Source organism: Meriones unguiculatus, chromosome 11 (genome assembly GCF_030254825.1).
Source record: "Meriones unguiculatus strain TT.TT164.6M chromosome 11, Bangor_MerUng_6.1, whole genome shotgun sequence".
NCBI classification, from domain to species: Eukaryota; Metazoa; Chordata; class Mammalia; order Rodentia; family Muridae; genus Meriones; species Meriones unguiculatus.
This window is the reverse complement of record NC_083359.1, coordinates 78,213,852-78,234,044: the sequence shown is the minus strand read 5'-3', so window position 1 is coordinate 78,234,044 and position 20,193 is coordinate 78,213,852. Positions and strand designations below refer to the sequence as shown.

The 20,193-nt window shown below is 39.7% G+C and overlaps 1 protein-coding gene across 14 annotated transcripts in view; it reads left to right on the top strand.

Moving 5' to 3' along the window:
* The window catches only part of Ralgps2 (Ral GEF with PH domain and SH3 binding motif 2), a 123,793-nt gene that overhangs the window by 13,232 nt on the left and 90,368 nt on the right, over positions 1-20,193 (top strand). For 6 of the 14 annotated variants that reach the window (XM_060364505.1, XM_060364504.1, XM_060364501.1 and 3 more), the window contains one exon: positions 15,876-15,955. The exons of 3 other annotated variants lie outside the window; for them this stretch is intronic. In XM_060364505.1, the coding sequence (XP_060220488.1) occupies positions 15,899-15,955 (57 nt within the window). In that variant the 5' untranslated portion in view covers positions 15,876-15,898. Of the gene's footprint in view, positions 1-15,816; positions 15,956-20,193 lie in introns of those variants that run through there. 5 more of the 14 variants (XM_060364500.1, XM_060364497.1, XM_060364507.1 and 2 more) reach the window with 1 other exon arrangement.

Below are 20,193 nucleotides of genomic sequence, written 5' to 3'. Positions count from 1 at the left end.
TCCTCACTAGAAAATTAAAATTAAAATCACAGCAAGATACCACCACAGAGCAGAACACCCTTCATACCAAATATGTGAAAGGAAATTAGAATTCTGAACATGGCTATTGGGTCCAACACGGTACAACATCCTTAGGAGACAGTTACTAAAATCTTCCAGTTATTTCACTCCCGGGTATTTGATGGAGGTACAGAGTCTTCAAACTCGGTGCTCACAGCAGCCTTATTTATAATAGCTCCGCATGCTCATGAGTTTGTAGATGAGAGAATAAACTGATAAATTGTGATCTAGCCATGGGACAAAGCAATACAAAAGCACGGACAAAAAGCAAAGCAACGGAGCTGACTGTCTAGGCCAGGGGTTCTCAACCTTCCTAACGCTGTGACCCTTTCATACAGCTCCTCACGGTGACTCTCAACTCTAAAATCATTTTTATTGCTACTTCATACTGTAATTTCACTATTCTGATGAATCATAATAGTAAACATCTCTTTTTGCCTATAGCCTTAGGCAACCCCTGTGCTGGGGTTGTTTGACCCCCTTGTGGGGGTCCTGGACCCCAGGTGGAGAACCCCCACTGCAGATAGGCAAATTTTAAGGAGCCAGAATCTTTGGGGTCACTGATCACGTTCACGGTTTTCATCGTGGAGTGACACCTGTGTGTAAAGTCTTAAGATACTTACTTATGTACGTATGAACCTGTAGTGTGTGTGTGTGTGTGTGGGGGGGGTTTTGAGACAGTCTCCCTCTGTAGCCACACAGCCTGCCTGGATCTCACTCTGTGACCAGCTTGGCCTTGAACTCACGGTCATCGCCTGCCTGTCAATGACTCCTGCCAGTCTAGCAGGTTGTTTTTACAAAGTTTAAGAAATGATACAACAAAGCTACTTCTGTGGCTATGGAATAGAAACTACTGCACCTTTCACATGGTTATTTTAGATATATATAAAACATAAAAAACTTGAAATTGTGTTCCTAGAAGAAAGAGCCTGCTGTGGTACATATTCGTATTGGAGTTCCCAGCTCTCCAATGGCTGAGGTGAGGGGGGCCTGGGCTGTATAGTGAGACCCTGTTTTCAGTGGGGCCTTCTGTCTCCCTGAGGACACTTGATTTTTATGATTATCACGGCTCTCAGTGGCTGCAGGCGTCACGTGCTGCCAAACAGCCTACAGTGCCCAGCCAAGTTCTCAGCAAAGAATTAGCCAGTCCGACCGCTAGTGCTGCCTCAGTGTGAAACCCTGAGGAAGCGGCTAAGTCCTTGGCTGCTCATCAGTCCTGGGGAGATACGCATTCCTGTGCCGGCTGTGTTGATTAGCAGAACAAGTCATAAAGCAAAGCCCGTGGAGACAGTTGTGTCTTAGGTCTGTGCAAGTGTATGGATAATGTGTTTGTGAGACTTGAATTCCTATTTAGGACCGATTGAGCCTAAAAGGCCTCTTTGGTCAAGTTTTTGCTAGTATTTCATAAATAGGCCAAGACCTCTATTCTCAGATTAGACACCTTAGAAGTTTTTTCTTTTCCATCCAAAAACTACAGTTTTATTTTTAACTGGTTTGAAAAAACAGAAACCTGTACATATTTGTTGAGGTATCCTGGTATTTCAGTATATGTACACATTGTGTAAATCTGGATATATATCTGTATAATTTCTTTGTGGTAAAAATCCTTGCCTCTAACTTTTTGAAATACACTACATCTTTTTCCATTTTAAAAGAGCAAGGTAGATCTGAGAGAAAGATTAGGAGAAGGTGATGACATGGTTGAGGTTGAAAACATTGAGCCCTAAAGCTTTGCTTAGGGAGCTCTTCAGTGCCAGGAGTTGGCAAACTCAGTTCGACTGGGATCTTAAATGTAGCTTGCTGCTTCTGCAGACCCACCTGCAGCCAGCTCCTCCCAAAGGCTGGTCGGTACTTGGCAGTACCTGGTGCATGTCTAACGTAGTGTGTCTGCCTTGCTTTGTGTCTTACTCTCTTCTGTCACATTAAAGCTGTGTTGTTAAAATAGACCTTGCTTTAGACCAGGAGTAGCAGACTTTGTGTACAGGTACAGGTGGTATTGTGGCCCTGGAAGACTCCACAGTTGCCAGTAGCTGAAAGAAAGCACTAAGGACTGTGTTCCACTGAGGCCTCCGGTGCAAAGCTGGGACTGGCTTAGGCCTGTCAGTTCTGGTTCTGTCATTAGCATTTCCTCTTTGATAGTGAGGAATGGTTCCCCTGCGGTGGATGTTTGCAAATGGAAGAAAATAATTTCTTTCACTTGGAGCGGCTCTCATTCTTACTGATGGTAACGTGATGTAAGCAAATGGCACGCACGTTAAGGAGCAGAATGATAAACCAGCCCACATGCAGATAGCAAATTCTGACAAGTTTACCTTTGAAAATAACCTTGGAATTAGGCTTTCCCTTACAAATCGTTTGGTGGAGGGCAATGATTTATTTGCTTTCCCTGTTTTTAAGATTCCCTCTAACTCATCACCCGCAGATGTTGCGTAAATAACTATCTAAAATAAAATTACTGTGGCATACTTCTCTAATTATTCAGATATTCCCATCACCCGGACTACAATTCTTACCTAATTTTTATTAACTTGCTCTTTAGAAAATCATTCTATGGCTGTATATCCATAAACATAAGGAATTTTTAAAATATGCATTCAGTACACTTTATTCTTTTCTTTCTTTCTTACTTTTTTCTTTTTTAAATTTTCATTCTGGCCAATTCGGTGGCCTGGGGCTTCTCTCCTGCTCTTTCAGTTCAGAGGAGAGTGTGTGTTTCTTCCCATGATATCAGGAGCCTCCCAGTCTGCTGAGGTCTGATGAGTTTGTCTTATGTACATATATGCACTCTCCTTTCCCCTCTGCAGAGAATTATACATCAGTTTTATCCATTCTTAAGGCTATTTCCCCTGCTGGGTGAATAGAAAAAAAAAAAAAAAAGAGGACATGAGTGCTCCTAGGTATGGTGGAGAAGAATGTTTATTATAGAATATGAAAGAGAGCATAGCTAAAGGCAGAGACATCTGGGAGAGTCCAAAGTAGAAATGACCCTGAGCTGGGCCATGTGAGGAGAGGGGTTAGAGGACAGCCAGGAGACTTAAGAGGCCAAAAAGGAAAAAAGCGTTGAAAGAACGGGCATAGCCAAAAATGACTGGATTGTATAGGGAAGAGCAGCTCAGGGAAGGGCAGCTCAGCCCCTGGGCTGGATACATTTATGGTAGCGGCTGGGGATAGGTGGAGGGGGACAGGTATGTGTCAGGCAGGAGGACCCTGTAACTAGGAACTGAGGGATGCTGAGAGAACCTGGCAGCTAGTGTCAGCTTTGATAAGTGAGTAGACACTTAGGTTGGCCTTCTGGCCCAGCTTTGAGACCTGACGCTGGGGTGGCTTTCAAACATAATTTCTGCTCTGCACAGTCTCTACTTGCCAAGACTCATTAAGTTGTAAGATTTTCTGTGACTACCCTGATGTTTTCTTTTTGGCAGACAGATCTGAAGGAGAAAAAAAAACCTTCCTTTGGTGGGAGGTAAAGGAGAGGATGAAAAGTAGGAACTTCGTGGAGAATGTTTTTTTGTTCTTGAGAGAGCTCCCATTTGCATGTTAGTATTTATCTTAGAGGGCTGCTAGAACTGATTAAGGACAGTATCCCGGTGATCAAAACACCTGTTTATGCAGGAAACTACCTCTTCTTGGTCATTGCAATCAGGAAGTTTTTCAGGAGTAAATGTGTCATCAGAGAGCTGTTTTCAGTTCTGAATAAAGACAGTTGAGTGGAAAACAGACTAGAACATCATCTTAAAAATTATAGCCATCTAATGTATTTGTAGTAGTATCAGATTGTGGTTTAATTTACATTTTCCTAATGACTAACGGATACACACACACATACTGTGCATGTGTGTACTTGGCATGCACGTGCTTAGATGGGATATCACTTTCCTTTATTCTCTAAAGATAGGTCTCTCACTGGCCTGGAACTCACTGATTAAGCTAGGCTGGCTGGTCAGAGCTCCAGGAACCTGCCCGTCTCTGCCAATGCTTGTGTTAGAAGTATGTCTGGCTTATGTGTGGATGTCTCTGACAGATCTCTAATCAGAGCTTAGGTCCTCATGCTTATGTGACAAGGCCCTTACCCACTGAGCCATCTGCTGAGCCTAAAAAAATTTCAAGGCACACACACATGCGCCTGTGTGTGTTACAAATCATTATGTAAACATAGCAATTTCTTCTTTTAGTATTGGTTACCAAAATCTGCAGGTTTCAAGCACCCGATTTTAAATAGTGCCGTAGCTGGGCATGATTATCTAGGCAGGCCTATAATCTCAGGTTAAAACATAGAATGGGAAGATTGTAAATTCAGGGTTAGCCTGACATGCAAAGGCTATCGAAAAATAAAAAGTTACAGTATTTTTATATAGCCTGTACACATCTTCATAAGCTCTAGATTATTTATAGTATATCACCCAGTGTAAGTGCTGTATAAAAGAGTTACACTGTATTGTTTAGGGAGTGATGATGTCCAGTACACGTTCAGTGAGATCTAATTTTTTTTTCTCATTTTATAGTTGGTTGAATCTGGATCATAGAAGACAATTTTTTTTTGCTTCCTGTTTTGAGACAGGGTTTCATACTTGAGTTTATTATATAGCCAAGACTAGCTTTGAACTCTTGCCCTGTCTCCCATGTACTGGGATTATAGGCATCTGCCAACACACCCAGCTTGATTCTTTTGTTTGTTTTTGTTGTTGTTCGTTTGTTTGTTTTTCGAGATAGGATTTCTCTGTGTAGCCCTGCCTGTCTTGGAACTCACTCTGTAGACTAGGCTGGCCTTGAACTCACAGAAACCTGCCTGCCTCTGTCTCCTGAGGCTGGGTTTAAGGTGTAAATTTGTGGAGGGCTGTGGCTCTAGCTCCGTGTAGAAGGTTTGCCTTGCGTCCCTGATGCCGCAGGTTCACTCCCAGTGCCGCCAAGAAGCAAACGCCCCAGCCCTAGTTGTTTAACATAGAGAGTGTGATGTTCTTTTGGCTAGTTAGATGCTGGTGGAGCGTCAAGCTTCCACAAATTCGGGCTGTGGCTATCACTGTTCTGGGAGTGACTTGGAGAGTGTATAGCACATTATAATTTGTAATTTATGCTGAGCAGAGATTTGATCCCACCACTACCCAGTGTGTAGTGACCTTTGTTGCCTGCTGTTGGAACTAATTCATAGTGACTGAAAAGAAGTCTAGAAGGTAAGTATGTATCATGCCAGACTTCTTAGAGTCATTAACTGTTTATAGGACTAAAAAGAAAATGTTATACCTTCATGTTTTGTGTGCCATTGTAGTATTTTCAAAGGTGAGACTCTTTCAAGATGTTTTGGGGACAGATCCCTTGTAATATCAAGTGGTTATTGTGCTTGAACATATCACAAAGGTATCCATTTGTTGAAATACCTGAATTTAGTAGGAATGGCTGAGAGTGTTCTTAGTCTCTTTATCTGTATATTTTATTTTGTTTAACTTCCTAAGTCAGTTTTGCAAGATCCTCCTCATTAGCAGTCCATGTTCTAAGAACTCATTCCTTACTTAGGGGCAGGATAAAGTGCAGGCCTTTGTCCCACTGTGGCAGACATCACCCTTTGTCCCTTTTCTCTACACTCAGTTCCTCATACTTCCAACTTCATTCTTGAATGTTGCTCTCTGTTACACTCAAACTATCGACAGTCTTCTCATAGAATGGGTTTTTGCCTCTTAGCCTTTGTTTATACTATTAACTATATTGTTTTGTTCTTGTAATGAACTGTCATTAAAAGTGAAGCCCAAGAGACTAGTTATTCATCTCCTGACACTCCCTCATTTTCATAGCAGTTGAGCATTTAAAAAAGGATTGGAAAGGAAAGATGGTCTGGATGTAGAAAGTGCCACGGATTAGCAAACAGATGCACAGTTGAAACCTCTCTCTGTCATGAGCTGGTTATGGGTTGGCGTACGTGATCTCAGCACCGCGTTGGTGGTCTCTCACAAATCTGAGAAGTGAAATGAAGCAGTGGGTTAGCAAATGTGCTTTACTCTTTTCTGACTTTCTTTCTTTCATTCTAACACATTTGAAAGCTCTGATATTTTTTCATCACTTTATAGCAAATTTCCGTAGCTATGATTTTCCATGGGGAGCAGGAGAAGGGTTAAGAAGCAAGCCTTGGGATGGAGGGTCATCAAAATGGGGAAAGAGCTGGAATTTGAAATGCACCCCAAGTTGAGATCTTTAAAATACCTTCACCTTTTCAATAGTACCCATCTCTGTTATTCTTTCTTTTAGCTTGAGGCTAAATACTGGTATATATGTAGCTCAGTCCAAAAAAGCACATTTTGATCATGACCACATTTTGCCTGTCTCCTTGTGTTACTGAACAAGTGACCTCTATCGCCATCTGTTGGTAAGAGCTGTGCTTTTTTTTTTTTTTTTTTTTTTTTTAGGCATGTGGCTTGCTTAGATAACTGAGTTCTGCAAGTTGAGGAGCTTTGTAATTCAGAATTTAATTTCCCTTTATAGTGTGTAGTTGGAAATAGTTTCAAACTATTAGTGAAATGATAATAGCATACCAGAATTCTCCACAGAAGCAATCAGTAAGATATATGTAAAATCCCTTTATAATTATTATGTATATATATTTTTAATACATGACTTCTACAGGTAGGAAAAGCTGTTTTGTACATCTGGCACTATATATAGCATATACATTAAATAAGGAGCTGTCTGTAGCCACAGAGACTGAGAAGTCCCGAGATGCCACTGCAGCTGGCAAGCAGGAGACTTACAAGAACTGATAGTAACTCAGCTCTCCTCCCACGCCATTCTGTGCTCTCGTTCCCCAGCAGCACACTCTCGCCAGACATGTAAATCTATTTATGATTCAGTTGGGTCGTTTTCATGCTTTAATTGCTAATATTATATAAGTATGCTTTAAAAAAGACCTCAAGCACATAGAATTGTGAGCTAAGTGGACTTCTGCGAGCCAGTCTTGAGTACAGAACCTGACTAGAGTGTATGAACACTCAGCAAAACTGTGTAAGAAAACAGTGTTCAGAGCACATTTACTTATCCTTAACCTATGTGCATATTTTGGTATAGGAGAGGTTAGATTTGTGTTTTTTTTTAATTTAATTTTTTGAGATTATAATTGGTTTACTTCTCCTTCCTCTTCCTCCCTCCCATATACCCCTTCTTTCATATTTATGGCCTCTTTTTTTCACTAATAGTTACACATATTATGAAATATACAAATGGAACCCAGTCTATATGTATTTTTAAAGAATTTGTTTTATTTTAAATTACAAGTGCACGTGTGTATGTGTGTGTGGGGGTTATAGGCGTGTGCTGCCATGCTGGTGATGGAGCAGTGTTCCAGCCCTTCGAAGGCCTTTAATACTGTGCACTCTGCTTCAGCTCAGGCACTAAAGGGTAAAGGAATTACTTTCTGCTGTCGCTGTCCCTTCCCTTCTAATTCAAGATGCTGACTTAGTCTTGAAGACCTTCTTTCTCACACCTCTTAAATGTGTGCTTTAAGCATTTAGAAACGAATATAAAATATAAGTAGATGTTTTAGCTTAAACAATAATTTGGTGAGTAAGGAAAGCTTCCTGGGAAATGGTTTATTTAGTTGTTCTGACATGATACACTAAACATGCAGTAGATTCACTGAACATTAGCAGCGTTTCTCCCTTTGGCTTCTTGGGTGGTGTGTGAAATTGCTAACCCTGTCATTATGGTTGGCTTCAAGCAATGGGAGTTTATCCAGAACTCGTTTTCTCAGTTTCAGGGTGTGTTCATGTCCATGTGAACTACTATTGTTTGAAATACTTGCTACTCTCAGATTGAAAATTAAGTACAGCTTATATTTTTACACTTTATGCCAAGAATAAGTGAGTTTTTGGTTTTGAACTGAGGATACATTTTATATGTTTGAATAAGCTGATAATTTATGCTTAATTCATAGATACTAAGTATCCTTAGAAAATTTGAAATGCTTCAAAATAGGAAACTTTTAAAGTTATTCAACCGATATAGTCTGTGTAAGTATTCTAAAATTTGAAAAACTCTGAAATTTGAACCATTTCTAGTCCCCAGGCATTGGGACTGAGGAGTTCAGCTGGCCCTTAGAAATCAGTTGGCATTAGAGGTGAACACCCTTAAGGGAGCATCGTTAAAGCCAACAGTTTAGAATTGCATAGGTATACTACACACTGAAGTTTAGCATTTTTATTAAATATGCAAATCCAAGGAAATAATTTGTCCAGCACAGCACTCTGGGCTAGACCTATGGCTGAGGCTCCACATCCCGTGCTGTGACATTTTATTTGCCCCTTAAGCAAGAAGGCTGTGTGAATTGTTCATCGATCCAGGTAGGTTGCATTTTTTTCTTTTTGACATCACCTGTAAGAGACTGTTTTCTGTGTGACCAGGAATTCTGAATTACGCGGGGTAGTAATGTATGAAGATGAAGTCAAAAGGCTAGAATGTGAACACACATGGTTTACAGAAAAAAGTGTCTAAAGAGGGTCCTGAAGAGTTCTGACTGGAGAATGTGGATGGAAAAGGACCCGCATATCTGTTTTGTTTTAACGCCAGGTGGTAGTTGGCTAAGATCGCTTTCTTACAGCAACTGTCAATGACTCCCAGTGCCTGTCCCTTCCAGTCTACGTTTCTCTGCCTGACAGTTGAGACTTCAGCCCTGCTGCTTTTGAGCTCTGCCAGTGCTCCTCGGAGCTTCTCCCTGTCTGGCAGGCCAGCGTTCTGGATAATCCCTCCTTTAAATTTGTGTGTTTGCTTGTAGTGTTTCTACTATTTCATCATGGTTTTGATTTCCTTTTACTCTTCAGCTTGTCTTTCTTTGTAATCTTACATACCAGCTTTGGAAATCATCTGATTCTTGAAACTGAGTCACAGTACAGTAGTCTTTGGATCTTTGATTTCTTGCTTCTTTCATTCTAGTTTGATCAGAGTAGGAACAGACTCTAAAGTTCCCTTCATCTGTCCTCTGTTTATCCCTCTCTTCAGGCTGTCCATCTGTACACTGTAAACTTGCTCAAGTTGTTAGCCCTCTTTAAAATGGTTTTGGAGACCCACTCGGTGTGCTCTTGCCTGGGGAAGACAATTTCTCCCACACTCAGCTCCTTAGTTGCTTGTAGTTGTTCTTTGTGTAGGGCTGAGGCCCCTTGGTGCTGTCCACTCCTCTTCACTTGGGCATGTCTGTTTTGACCTTGTTTATGTTGGCGAGACTTTGAGAGTGGCTTCTGACATTTCCTAGGAGACACAAACTGCCTGGCCATCTAGCTCTTTCTGCCCCCTCTTCCACAAGTTTCCTAAGACTTAGGTGCTGGAGTAGTGTTTGTTTTAGACATAGCCATTGAGACTGGGCTCCACAGCTTTGCGTTGATGTTTTTCTGTAATGGTCTCCATCTGTTGCAAAGAGAAAGCTTCCTTGAATGCAGGGTGAAGACTAAACCTCTCTGTAGGTATAAGGACAAACTGGTTACCGAATATCAAATGGTCAACCCCGGAAACATACATACAAGTTACATTCTACAGACTGAATGTATATAAATAAAAAATAAATAAATACATATATAAATAAATATATTCTTAAATAAAAAGTTTTTTTATTTAAGAATATGTATTTATAGAAATACATATGTATTTAGTAAAAGTAATGAAAAAAGAGACCCAGCCTGGAAGAGAGCAAGGAGGAGTGTGTGGGAGGGTTTGTTGAGAGTAAAGGGAGATATTTGTAATCTCACAAAATAATTAAAAATAGATGATCTCTTCTGTTGATTGGGTGTATCTCTGAGCCTGCTCTTGAGCCACTCTTCCTCCATTTGATTGAGAAGCTAACTGTAGACTTCTAAATTGGTGGTTGTTTTCTCTTAGCACTGTGAAGCCTATACTTTCTTATTGGTGCTGCTGAAAAGTCGTCAGGGTTTTGTTGTTGTTCCTGTATAAGTAATTTCCCTCTACGTCACTTGCTTTAAAAAGAATTACTTGGCAGTTTAAAATGATGGGTGAAGAATATGGTGTTCTTTCTGTCTTTCTCTAAATTCTATTTAAGGGTGGGTGGTGATTCCTGAAAAGGAGTCACATTTCTCTTAAGTTCCGGAAACTCTTTGAGCCTTTTTTTTTTTTTTTTTAAGATTGCTTCCTTTCATCATCCTTCCTTTGGAACTGCTGTTATTGCCGTTAGGGTTTACTCTATTCTTCGCTTCTTAAATGGGGTTCTCATCTCTGTGGCACTCTGTGTTCTACTGTCTTGTTTAGTTACCTGTTGAGCTCCCTTTTCAGTAGAATTTGATATGATGCTTCTGTAGTGAATATTAATTTTGTTTTAAAGTACTAAATTTCTTTTTTTTTTTTTTTTTTTTTTTTTTTAGGCTACTGTTTCAGTCCTTTCTGCTGTGTAGGCTGTCTCTGATAGTTTTGCACGAGAAGTAATCCTAGTCATTGTTACTTCCTTTAATCCATAGTAGGTTGTGTGCTTACAGAGCTGGTAGTATTGAGTCTGTCAGTGGGGTTTTGTTTACTTGACTGTCATATTACCCATAATTCCTTGTTCACATTTTGTTTCTAATGTCTGTCTTGTTGTTGAAGGATTGTGACTGGTGGTTACTGTATTCTTTTTGTAAGGCAGGGCTATTCTATGTAGTCTTGGCTGGCCTAGAGCTCTTTATGTAGACCAGGTTGACCTCGAAGTCACAGAGATGTGCCTAGCATGTAAACATATTTTAATGTGGACTTCTTACATTGAGGATCTTGGGCCATGGTGGTATATAAATTCTGTGTCTGTCTGTGTGGTATCATACCCGGAATAAGGATAGCAAGGATAGATACTGTCTTCTAACCTCAAATTCTAAGCTCAACCCAACACAGATAAGGTTCCTCAACTTCCTATGCCAAGACACATTTCCCTCAGAGCATCTTAGCACCCTTGGTCCAGGTTTTGACCTTACTGACTCTCCTTCAAATGGAGATGGGTGGGGGTGAGGTTGGGAGGGGAGACTGTGTGCCTCATTTCTGTTCTTATATCTTAGTGGCCTGGACTTTCCTCTTCAACTGGAGTTAGAATTCAAGCTCTTGTTTTAAGTTTCTCATGAAGCACAAGTTTTTAGATTATTTTGTAGCTACATTGCTAGAAGTGCTCATTGTACTTTGTTGACTGAGTGAATCTTAACTGTCCTCTTGCGCGCTTGTGTGTAATATTTGAGTCCTGCTTTCCAGTACTTTCCTGCGCATCTGGCTTGTGTGTAAGCTTGCCCTATGAATGACTGCCTTGTTCAGGGATTCGTTTATTCTTGCAACAGATATTTATTAAGTAGTAATTGAGGTGAAATATGCCAGATGTACATTAATGCAAAGATGAAGGAGTTTTTTTGTTTTCTTTTAGAAAATTTGGGTCTTTAACATCAAACTTAGATCATTAAGGAACAGTAATATAAAAAGTGAGAAAACGCCACTTTGTTGGAGATGTTGGGCAGAGAACCTTCTAGAACCCAGATCTTCATCGGAACCCATTCTTTGGAAAATTCTGTCATAATGAAAGCAAAGATAATCACTTAATAGTGTACCAGAAATAGTTTTAAGAGTCAACTCCGTTTTTTTATTAAACTTTTGTCATAAACAGTTTAGTGTCAGTTATACTCAGCATTTTAATGACTAATTATAAAGACAAAGTATTAAACTCTTGAACAAATCTCATTTTCTTAGATTAGAAAAGAGTAAAGCCACGTGGTAGGAGTAGGCTTGCTTTCTTTCATGTATGTGTGCCAGGTGCTCACACTTTCGGGACTCCTGTGAGTGGCAGGAAGTGTGGCTTTAATTGTTATTTAAAATAAATGTTGAAGGAAGACATGCTGTCTGTCTTAAATGTGGAAGAGTCTAAGAATGTTATCAAAAGGATTTGATTTACCTTGATGAACTTGTCGTTGCTGTGGCCATTTTTCTCTTTACTGTTACTGTGTGTACACTTGCCATAGTATGTGTGGCAGATAATTTTGAGGGTTTGGCTTTTCTCCTTCTACCTTTAGTGGGTTCCTAGGGTTGATCTTAAATATCTAGGCTTGTGTGGCTTACATTTCCACACTGAGCCATCTCACCTGCCTCAGTTTTTGTATTTCGTACTTTTAATGATCTATTTGGAAATTTAAACTGTAAGATATTTTCTTCCTGAAGCAAATACAGTATTTTTAAAATTATGGGATACCATTTTACATCAATTCCATTAAACGCTGAAAGCGGTTTCCTTAACTCCAGATGGCCTGACAGTATTTGAGTCAGACTGGGAATCATGGGACTTGTAGACTTCATTGAAGATAATGCAAATGCTGCTAGCACAAAGCAGTCATAATTGCAGTAGAAATCATTCTATATAAGAGCAATTCACATTTTGGTCTGACTTCACAAATAATCAACATTTTAGTTGGTCAGCGAACGGTATATATTTATTATTAAACACATGAGTAAGGGGTGACAGTTAATGTTGTCAAAGAATAAAAACCAATAGTACAAAGTAAATGTTTTCTATATAAACTTCAAACTAGGATAAACTGTGTAATTATGCAGCTAAGGGAGAGGTAACAAACCTTATTAGATTCAAGTCTGAATTCAGAGTGATGAAAGCTTGACTTGGAGTTGATGAGTCAAGAGGCAACAGCACAGTAGGTGTCTGGCAAACCCAGCAATGACCTCTGACCCCAGCAGTAAGTCTCTGCAAGTCCTGTTCCCTAGTGAAAGTACTACAGTGTAGTGTCATCACAGGGTGTGTACATAGACCCAGGTGCTAAGGGAAATACAGTTTAGTTATATGCAGAGGCAGTAATACGCAGCTGTGCGTTGAGATTAATTAATAGGGAATTTTCCTGTCAACTTTAACTCCTTGTTTATTTATTAAAGGGAAAAAGAAAAACTGGTTTGATATTGGAAGTACCCTTGAAAAGATGGCAGTTAGGAAGCTAAATGGTTGATTCTGCAGTTTGATGGTCTAGTTTGTGAACTCAAGCAAGGATCTAAGTCTACACCTTTCAAAGTTTCCTGTTGGGGGCTGATATTGTTTGTTGGAAAAAACCCAGAAGACAGAATGAATATCTTCAGAAGTAGAAAAGAGAGTAAGTTGAAATTAGTGAACTTAACTAAGAAAATAGTTACTGTGATATTTGTAGTCATGAGTGTGTGTGTTGCTTTTATCCCTAGTAAAATGAAGTAAACTAAGATAGGTTTTTTTTCTCATTTAATGTCTTGAGATACATATTAAAAGAGTAAACCCATGTTTCTTTTAGTTCCCACATATTAGATTTTAATAAACTCCATTTTCATGAAATACTTTCATGACAAAAATTGTCAAAGCCAGGCAGGAGGATTACCATGGGTTTGAGGCCAGCCTAGGTTCTATAGTAAGTTCTAGACCAATCTGGATTACACAGTAAGAAAGTGTTTTCAAAACACCATGAGCACGCATGTGCACATGCACACATGCACACACACAGAGGTTGAAAGCAAGCAAAGAAAACGTTATTCAGATGTTTACTTCTAGTCTATATTACCTTAATTCACTAAATGGTAATAAAAATGTATATATCGATAACATGTAGGTCAAAGATACAATTCTTTTTACAATTAAAATCTTTTACCACTAGAGGGCTCTCTAGATTTATGAATTCTTGTTACATGCCACACAGAGTAGGAAATTACTTGAAACCATTTTGTTACAAAATGAGTGGTCTACCAGAGGAAACCAGAGGCCAGCGTAGGCTCTATAGTAAGTTCTAGACCGGTCTGGTTTGCAGGGTAAGACGCTGTCCACCCCACCCCCCTTCCGTAAAATTGAAAGACGGCAAAGAAAGAAAACCCAATTCAAATGCATTGATGTATAATTAATCATAAAGCTGGATTTTAAAATACTTGCTTATTGAGACTGGCTCTCACTGTGTAGCCCAGGCTGGCCTGTATCAGCTCAGGCTGGTCTCAGGCTTGTAATCTGTTACCTTGGCCTCCTTGGGTCTGGGTTACTGGTGTGTATCGTTGTGCACAGACTGTTTTTTAGTTTAGCAGAGCAGATATCCGCCTCGCCTTAGCAGTGGTAATGTAAGGACAATGAAGCCAGTGCAGTCAGATAGTGTGAGCTACAAGGAATTTTCATGCGATTGATTTGATTTTCATACTGATTTTGTAAATAGTTTCTAAATCCTATTAATTCAAATATATTTATTTAAGAAGTTGTAGAATGATGTTCTGTTCCTTGAAAGTGCTAAGGTTACTCTGAAGAAGTGAAGATAATTTAGCATGTGCTTGACAGCTGCTTTTACTAGTTACAGTTTTGAAGCATTTGAAAGCCCACGAGCATGTTTGGTCCATCTAGGAAACAGATTCTTATTTCTTGCATGTTAGTGTTTTCATGATGCTCATCAGATAACTCTGATTGCCAGCAGTGTATTTAAACACTTTTTGTCTTTTTCCCCCCCTTGGTTAGAAGACTGTTGCATTTAACTGTGTTCTTTAAGTAGATAGTGAAAAAGTTTGCATCCTTATTGCATTGTTACAGGAATGTAAACATGCGTATGTGAATGCATGTTAGCTCAGTTTTCTCCACCACAGCTCTGTGAAGTAGATACTTATTGTTGTCCATGTTATACATGAGGAAACAGTACAGAAAAGTTGGTTTGCTGCATTTGTATGTAGACCATAAGCAGTCTTCTTTCAAAGCTCATGGTTTTCTGGGGAGGTAGAGGGGGATCTGGACTGGGAACGTTCCCCTGAGCTATACCGCAGCCTTCCCTCGCCCCGCTAGTAAGTAGTGATCTGCCCTTGAGTTTGTGCTCACCCTGCCTCAGACTCCTGCCTTGCTGGGATCTCTAGAGCCCATAGAACCTGAGCTTTGTAGAGAAAGGGAATAGATTTGGTGGATGATCATGGACATTGCAGACTCAGTTTATATGCTAAATGGTGTGGAATACCCATCTTACAGTTTGTTTTAGGGAAAAAAAGTAGGCATTTAAATTTGGAAAGGGACTTTAAGTGGTGTGTTATTTAGGAAAGATGGTAAAATCTCAAGTGCATATTCTAATTTTAGTAAAGTAGAAAGAAGTAATGTTGTTGATGGAAAGACTATTTGGCTGGAGTTTTAGATGCCTGGAGTCATGTCCCCCTCCTCACTTGCCTGCTCGTGTCCCCAGAGGCTGTTCTTTTTGTCGTATGAGAATAGCACAGTAGTGGCGTTTTTGTCCCTCTGTTAGCAGTGTTTTCTCCTCACTTCGCAGTGTTCCCAGTGGGGTGACGGATTGAGGGAACTCGACAAACCTTAAAGCCCGACACAAATCAGCATACCATGTCTTGTTTTTTTTTTTTGTGACTTATCCTATAATATTTTTAAATGTTTGTGGTAGTTTGGGAGAGGAATAATGGCAGTTACTTTGGTATTGTTAATCTGAAGGTGACATCTGAACCTTGAAAACATCACTGAGTTGGGGGATGTAGTACTTTGCCATATTTTAGATAATTTTTATTTAGTTAAAACTAGAAATACTGTAGTCTGATTTTTTTCCCTTACAGTATTCACTTAGTGAATGAAGTGACACTTTTATTTCACTTGTGAAGACTGTAATGGTAGCAAGCACTGACACATTTCCTACTTCTGATGCTTTGAACACAGTGGCTTAGCTGAAATAAAGAGAGTAGCAAAGTTATAGCCTTTCTATAGTGCAGCAATGGGCACAGTTGTTCTCCTGAATTTAGAGGAAGACACACATTGTAATTTCTTTTTTTTTTTTCTGTCTTTTTTTTTTTTTTTTTCTTAAACAGGGATAATGTATTTGTGGCCTTGGACATGAAGTAATCAGACTCTGTTGCTGTTAATGTAGGACCAGGGACTGGTGAGGGAAGCATGGACCTAATGAACGGGCAGGCAAGCAGTGTTAATATCGCAGCCACTGTTTCCGAGGTAAGACATGTAGTGACTTCGTTCTACCCTTTCAAGCCTTATGGTTCGTTACATTTTAAATCAGTATGAGCACGTCTACAGCTTGTCTTTTCAGTTTCTCTTTCTTACTCATTTCTGTCATTTCTTAGGTAGAATAAAAGATTTTATTATTATTTCTTTTGAACTTTGCTCATATTTGTCCCCCTTCCCTCCTCTCCTGCTTGCTAGTCTCCTTTCACCTTACAAATAGTCCCCTTCAGCTTTGATCACACACACATATCTAGGTTATATATATATATGAGAAAGACATGCAGTAGTTTGTCTTTCTTCTCCCCCATTATCTTCTATTATATTCTTATTCTCTCTCTCTCTCACTCTCAAAAGGGTTTCTCTGTGTAGCCCTTGCTGTCCTGGAACTTGATCTGTAGACTAGGCTGGCTTTGAACTCAGATTGGCCTGCCTCTGCCTCCCAAGTGCCGGGCTTAAAGGTGTGACCACCACATTGTCTGGCTCTCCCTTCTTTTTATAGACAGCTCACTCATACTTAGCCCCCACTCTACCTTCATGTTGTATATAGATACATGTGTATTTATATTTAAGTATACATTCTTCATAATCATTGAAGAGTGTGCAGTATTTGTTTTTCTGAGGACTATTGTTTGTGTGTGTGGTGTATGCACAGGAGTGCAGACTCTCGTGCCTAAGTGTGTGTGTGCACGTGAAGGCTGGAGCAGGACATTGGGTGTTTTTTTTTTCCTACCACCCTTTGCCGTACTGTTATAAGACATTACTGGGTTACAAGCATGTATAACTGTGCCTGGTGTCTTCTCTGTTTTCTGGGCAGTCAGACTCAGGACCTCATGCTTGGAGAGCAAGCTGAGCTATTGTACACACAAAGCCATTACTAGAGTTGTTTGTTTGTTTATTAATTTGTTTTGAAACAGGGTCGCACTGTATAGTTTCAGCCAGCCCAGGAGTCACTTTATAGACCAGGCTGTCTATAAACTCACAGAGATTTGTCTACCTCTGGAGTGCTAGGATTAAAGGACATGAGCCACCATGCCTGACTTTTTTTTTATTATTATTAAAATTTGTCATTAATATGTTAATTGCACCATACAAGTACTTTATCTACTTAAGATACTTGAAAATAATAATAATGATTGTATAAAACTCTTTACTGGGTTAGTATTTAAAAGAAACTGGGGATGTTCTTCTGGTACACGGCCCTTTAGGGTACCTTTGAGACCGTGACTTCAAAACTGTTGGAGGTCAGGGCTACCATGCAGGAAGTGATAGTTTGCTCTGCTGGTGTAGCTTAGAGTGGGAATGGGCGTTACAGCTGACCCAGGAAGTCACCTCTTGTACTCATGTGTTGTGATTTTATTTCTTCCTCACCATTTTTTTTGCTTTGTATATAAATCTCAAGTACCTTCCTTAATAATTTTAGCATTTTCTACTCTTTTAGTTTTTCTTACTGTTTAATTCTTTAATCCCCTGACCTTAGAGATCTTTAACAGTCTTGACAACCCCTTTTCTGACATCTGTGAATGGCAGAACAGTTCCATAGCTTCCTGTTTGAACTTACAGTTTTTTACTTTGTTATTTTGTTTACTTGAGTTGCTTTGGGCACCACACCCTTTTCTCACAACAGGGAGGCTGCCAGCAAACTCAAAATAATAATGTTGGCATGTAATCACATGTGATGTAAACATGACAGAATATTCCTTTTTTGCATATTCTCTTCGTTAGAAGCAAGTCATAGATCCTGCCTATACTGAAGGGGTGAAAATTACCCACGAATGCTTTGTCTTAAGATGTCACATCTTATTGAGCCCAGGCTGACTTCAAGCCAGTGTGTAGCCAAGGATCTTTCTGCCTCTGTTCCCAAATGCTTAGATTATAGCCATATGTTGCCATGCCTGCCCTCACATTCTGTTTTTCCCCCTTGACTTATTTAACCTAGGTTTGATAGTAATAGTACTCTTTCCTTGCAGGATTTATATATGTGTGTGTGTGTGTCTGTGTGTCTGTGTGTATGTATGTGTTCCATATGAGTCCAAATACCCTTGGAGGACAGAAGAGGGTGTCATGTCACCTGGAGCTGAGGTTATGTGTGGGGTAAGCCTACCCACATAGGTGCTGGGATCTGAACTCTGTCCAGGAAGAGCAGGAAGCTCTCTTAATTGCTGAGATAGCTCTCCAGCTCCTAATTAATGCTTTAAAATACAGCTCTTGAGATTTTCGTAAACGGCTGGTGGTTCTTTGTTGCCTGCTACTCAACTTTAGATGCTCCTACAGCCGGCCTTTCATCCAGAACTTGCCTCACTCCCCTCCTTGGTATACTGCTTACCTGTTTGTGTGTGTTCTGGTGATCTCGTGTGTAGGACAGTGGCTGTGGTGGTTATTATCCTCTGTTGTTCTCTGTTTTTGTTTTCATTCAAAGTTTGTCCTAGTTTGCTTTCTGTTGCTATGATAAACCACTTACTGAAACCAACTTGGGATGGAAAGGGTTTATTTGGTTTATAGGTAATGATCTATCTGTGAGGGAAGAGAAGATAGGACTTTCAAGTGGAAACTGTGGAAGAATGCTGTTCCCATTGGCCTAGCTCATTTTGACTTCTTAGACAGTCCAGACCACTTGAAATATGGCTACAACATAACTAGTAAACATACAAACCTGTCTAGGGATGGTGCCAGTCCTATGGGCCCTCCCCCATAAATCACCAGTTAAAACAATTCCCCACAAACATGCCCATATCTGATAGGCAATTCCTTAATTGAGGTTCCCTTTTCCTAGATGACTCTAGTTTGTGTCAAGTTGGACACTAAAAGCTAACCAGTGTAGGGTCTTTCACACAGCTAGTTAGCTGCTGAGGCATCAGCCCAGCCCCCCAGAATTTCCTCTTAATGAACTTAATTCCCATTAGTACTTTGTTTGAAAGTTAACAATTTTGTTGATATTTAATAAGCATATTGATACATCTTTTAGTAATGCTGCTGTTAATCCTAAACAGCTGTATAACCAAATCACCACACAGAGACTGGATTTATTTAGTTAAACCTAGAACACAATGCTGGGCAATAGTAACTCCATCCTAAACCTCCAAGCCCTCATAGTTTCCTAACATTTAGATTTACCCATTATACTTACTTTTTGTGAATTCTTAGGTCTGGTTTATTTTCCACATAGTTCCAGCCTGCTCTCCCAGCTCTCTCCTGCCCTTCTTCCACTCCTACCTCTCCTCTGGCTCCTCCCCTCTCCCACCTACTCCTTCCTCTCCATTGCTCAACATTGTGGCTGGTTGTTTTATTTTGGCATGTTTACACAAAGTTGAGACAGATGATGCTTAGAATAAGTATCATAATGCAGTGTCCAGATTGAAACCAGAGAGTAGGGGAGAGAAATCAGCATTTGAATGAATGAAGGTAAGGTGTATATATTTCAAAAGAGCATTATACCAACAGTACTTTTAACAAATCCTTTTCCACTCTTATAAACAGATGGGAGTTATTTTTGAAACTGTAACTTAAAAAAAACAACAACATTTTCTTATATAAATTTGTTCATAGCTTTTCCTCCTTGAGGCAGATTGTTTGTGTGTTTACTAGTTATGTTGTATCCATATTTTTAAAATATGAGTATGTGCTTAGTACATTGTAACTGTATCCAGAGACCTGCTCTAGACAGGCTGGAAGCAGTGCACAAATATTTATCAAGTGGAATATATCATTTCACTTGCACAAAAAATTGTTTCTTCTCTTAAAAGTAAGTGAATTATGTTCGGCTTCAGAGTAATAAATATACTTTATTGTATGAGAAGTTAAAGATTTGTTTATTTATTAGTTCCCAGTGTTCTGCCTGACTGCCAGAAGAGGGCACCAGATCTCATTATTAGATGGTTATGAGCCACCATGTGGTTGCTGGAAATTGAACTCAGGACCTCTGGAAGAGCAGCCAGTGCTCTTTTTAACCTCTGAGCCATTTTCCAGCCCTGACAATAAAGTGAAAAACATGTGTTTTCTACTTCATTGTAAGCTTTAGATTTGTTAACATATCAATGCAGATTTCCTTAAAAAAGTAATAAGTTTATGGATAAAATACTTAACCTGAATCAACTGGCTTCTTTCTTAAATACCCTCTGTGGCTTTTAGGCCACTAATTGGTCAGTCTGTTATATTTAAATTCAGCTTCATTCATGTTCTCAGCACTCAGGCAGAATGCAGCCCTATTCTTGGCAAAACTAGCACACACTCTC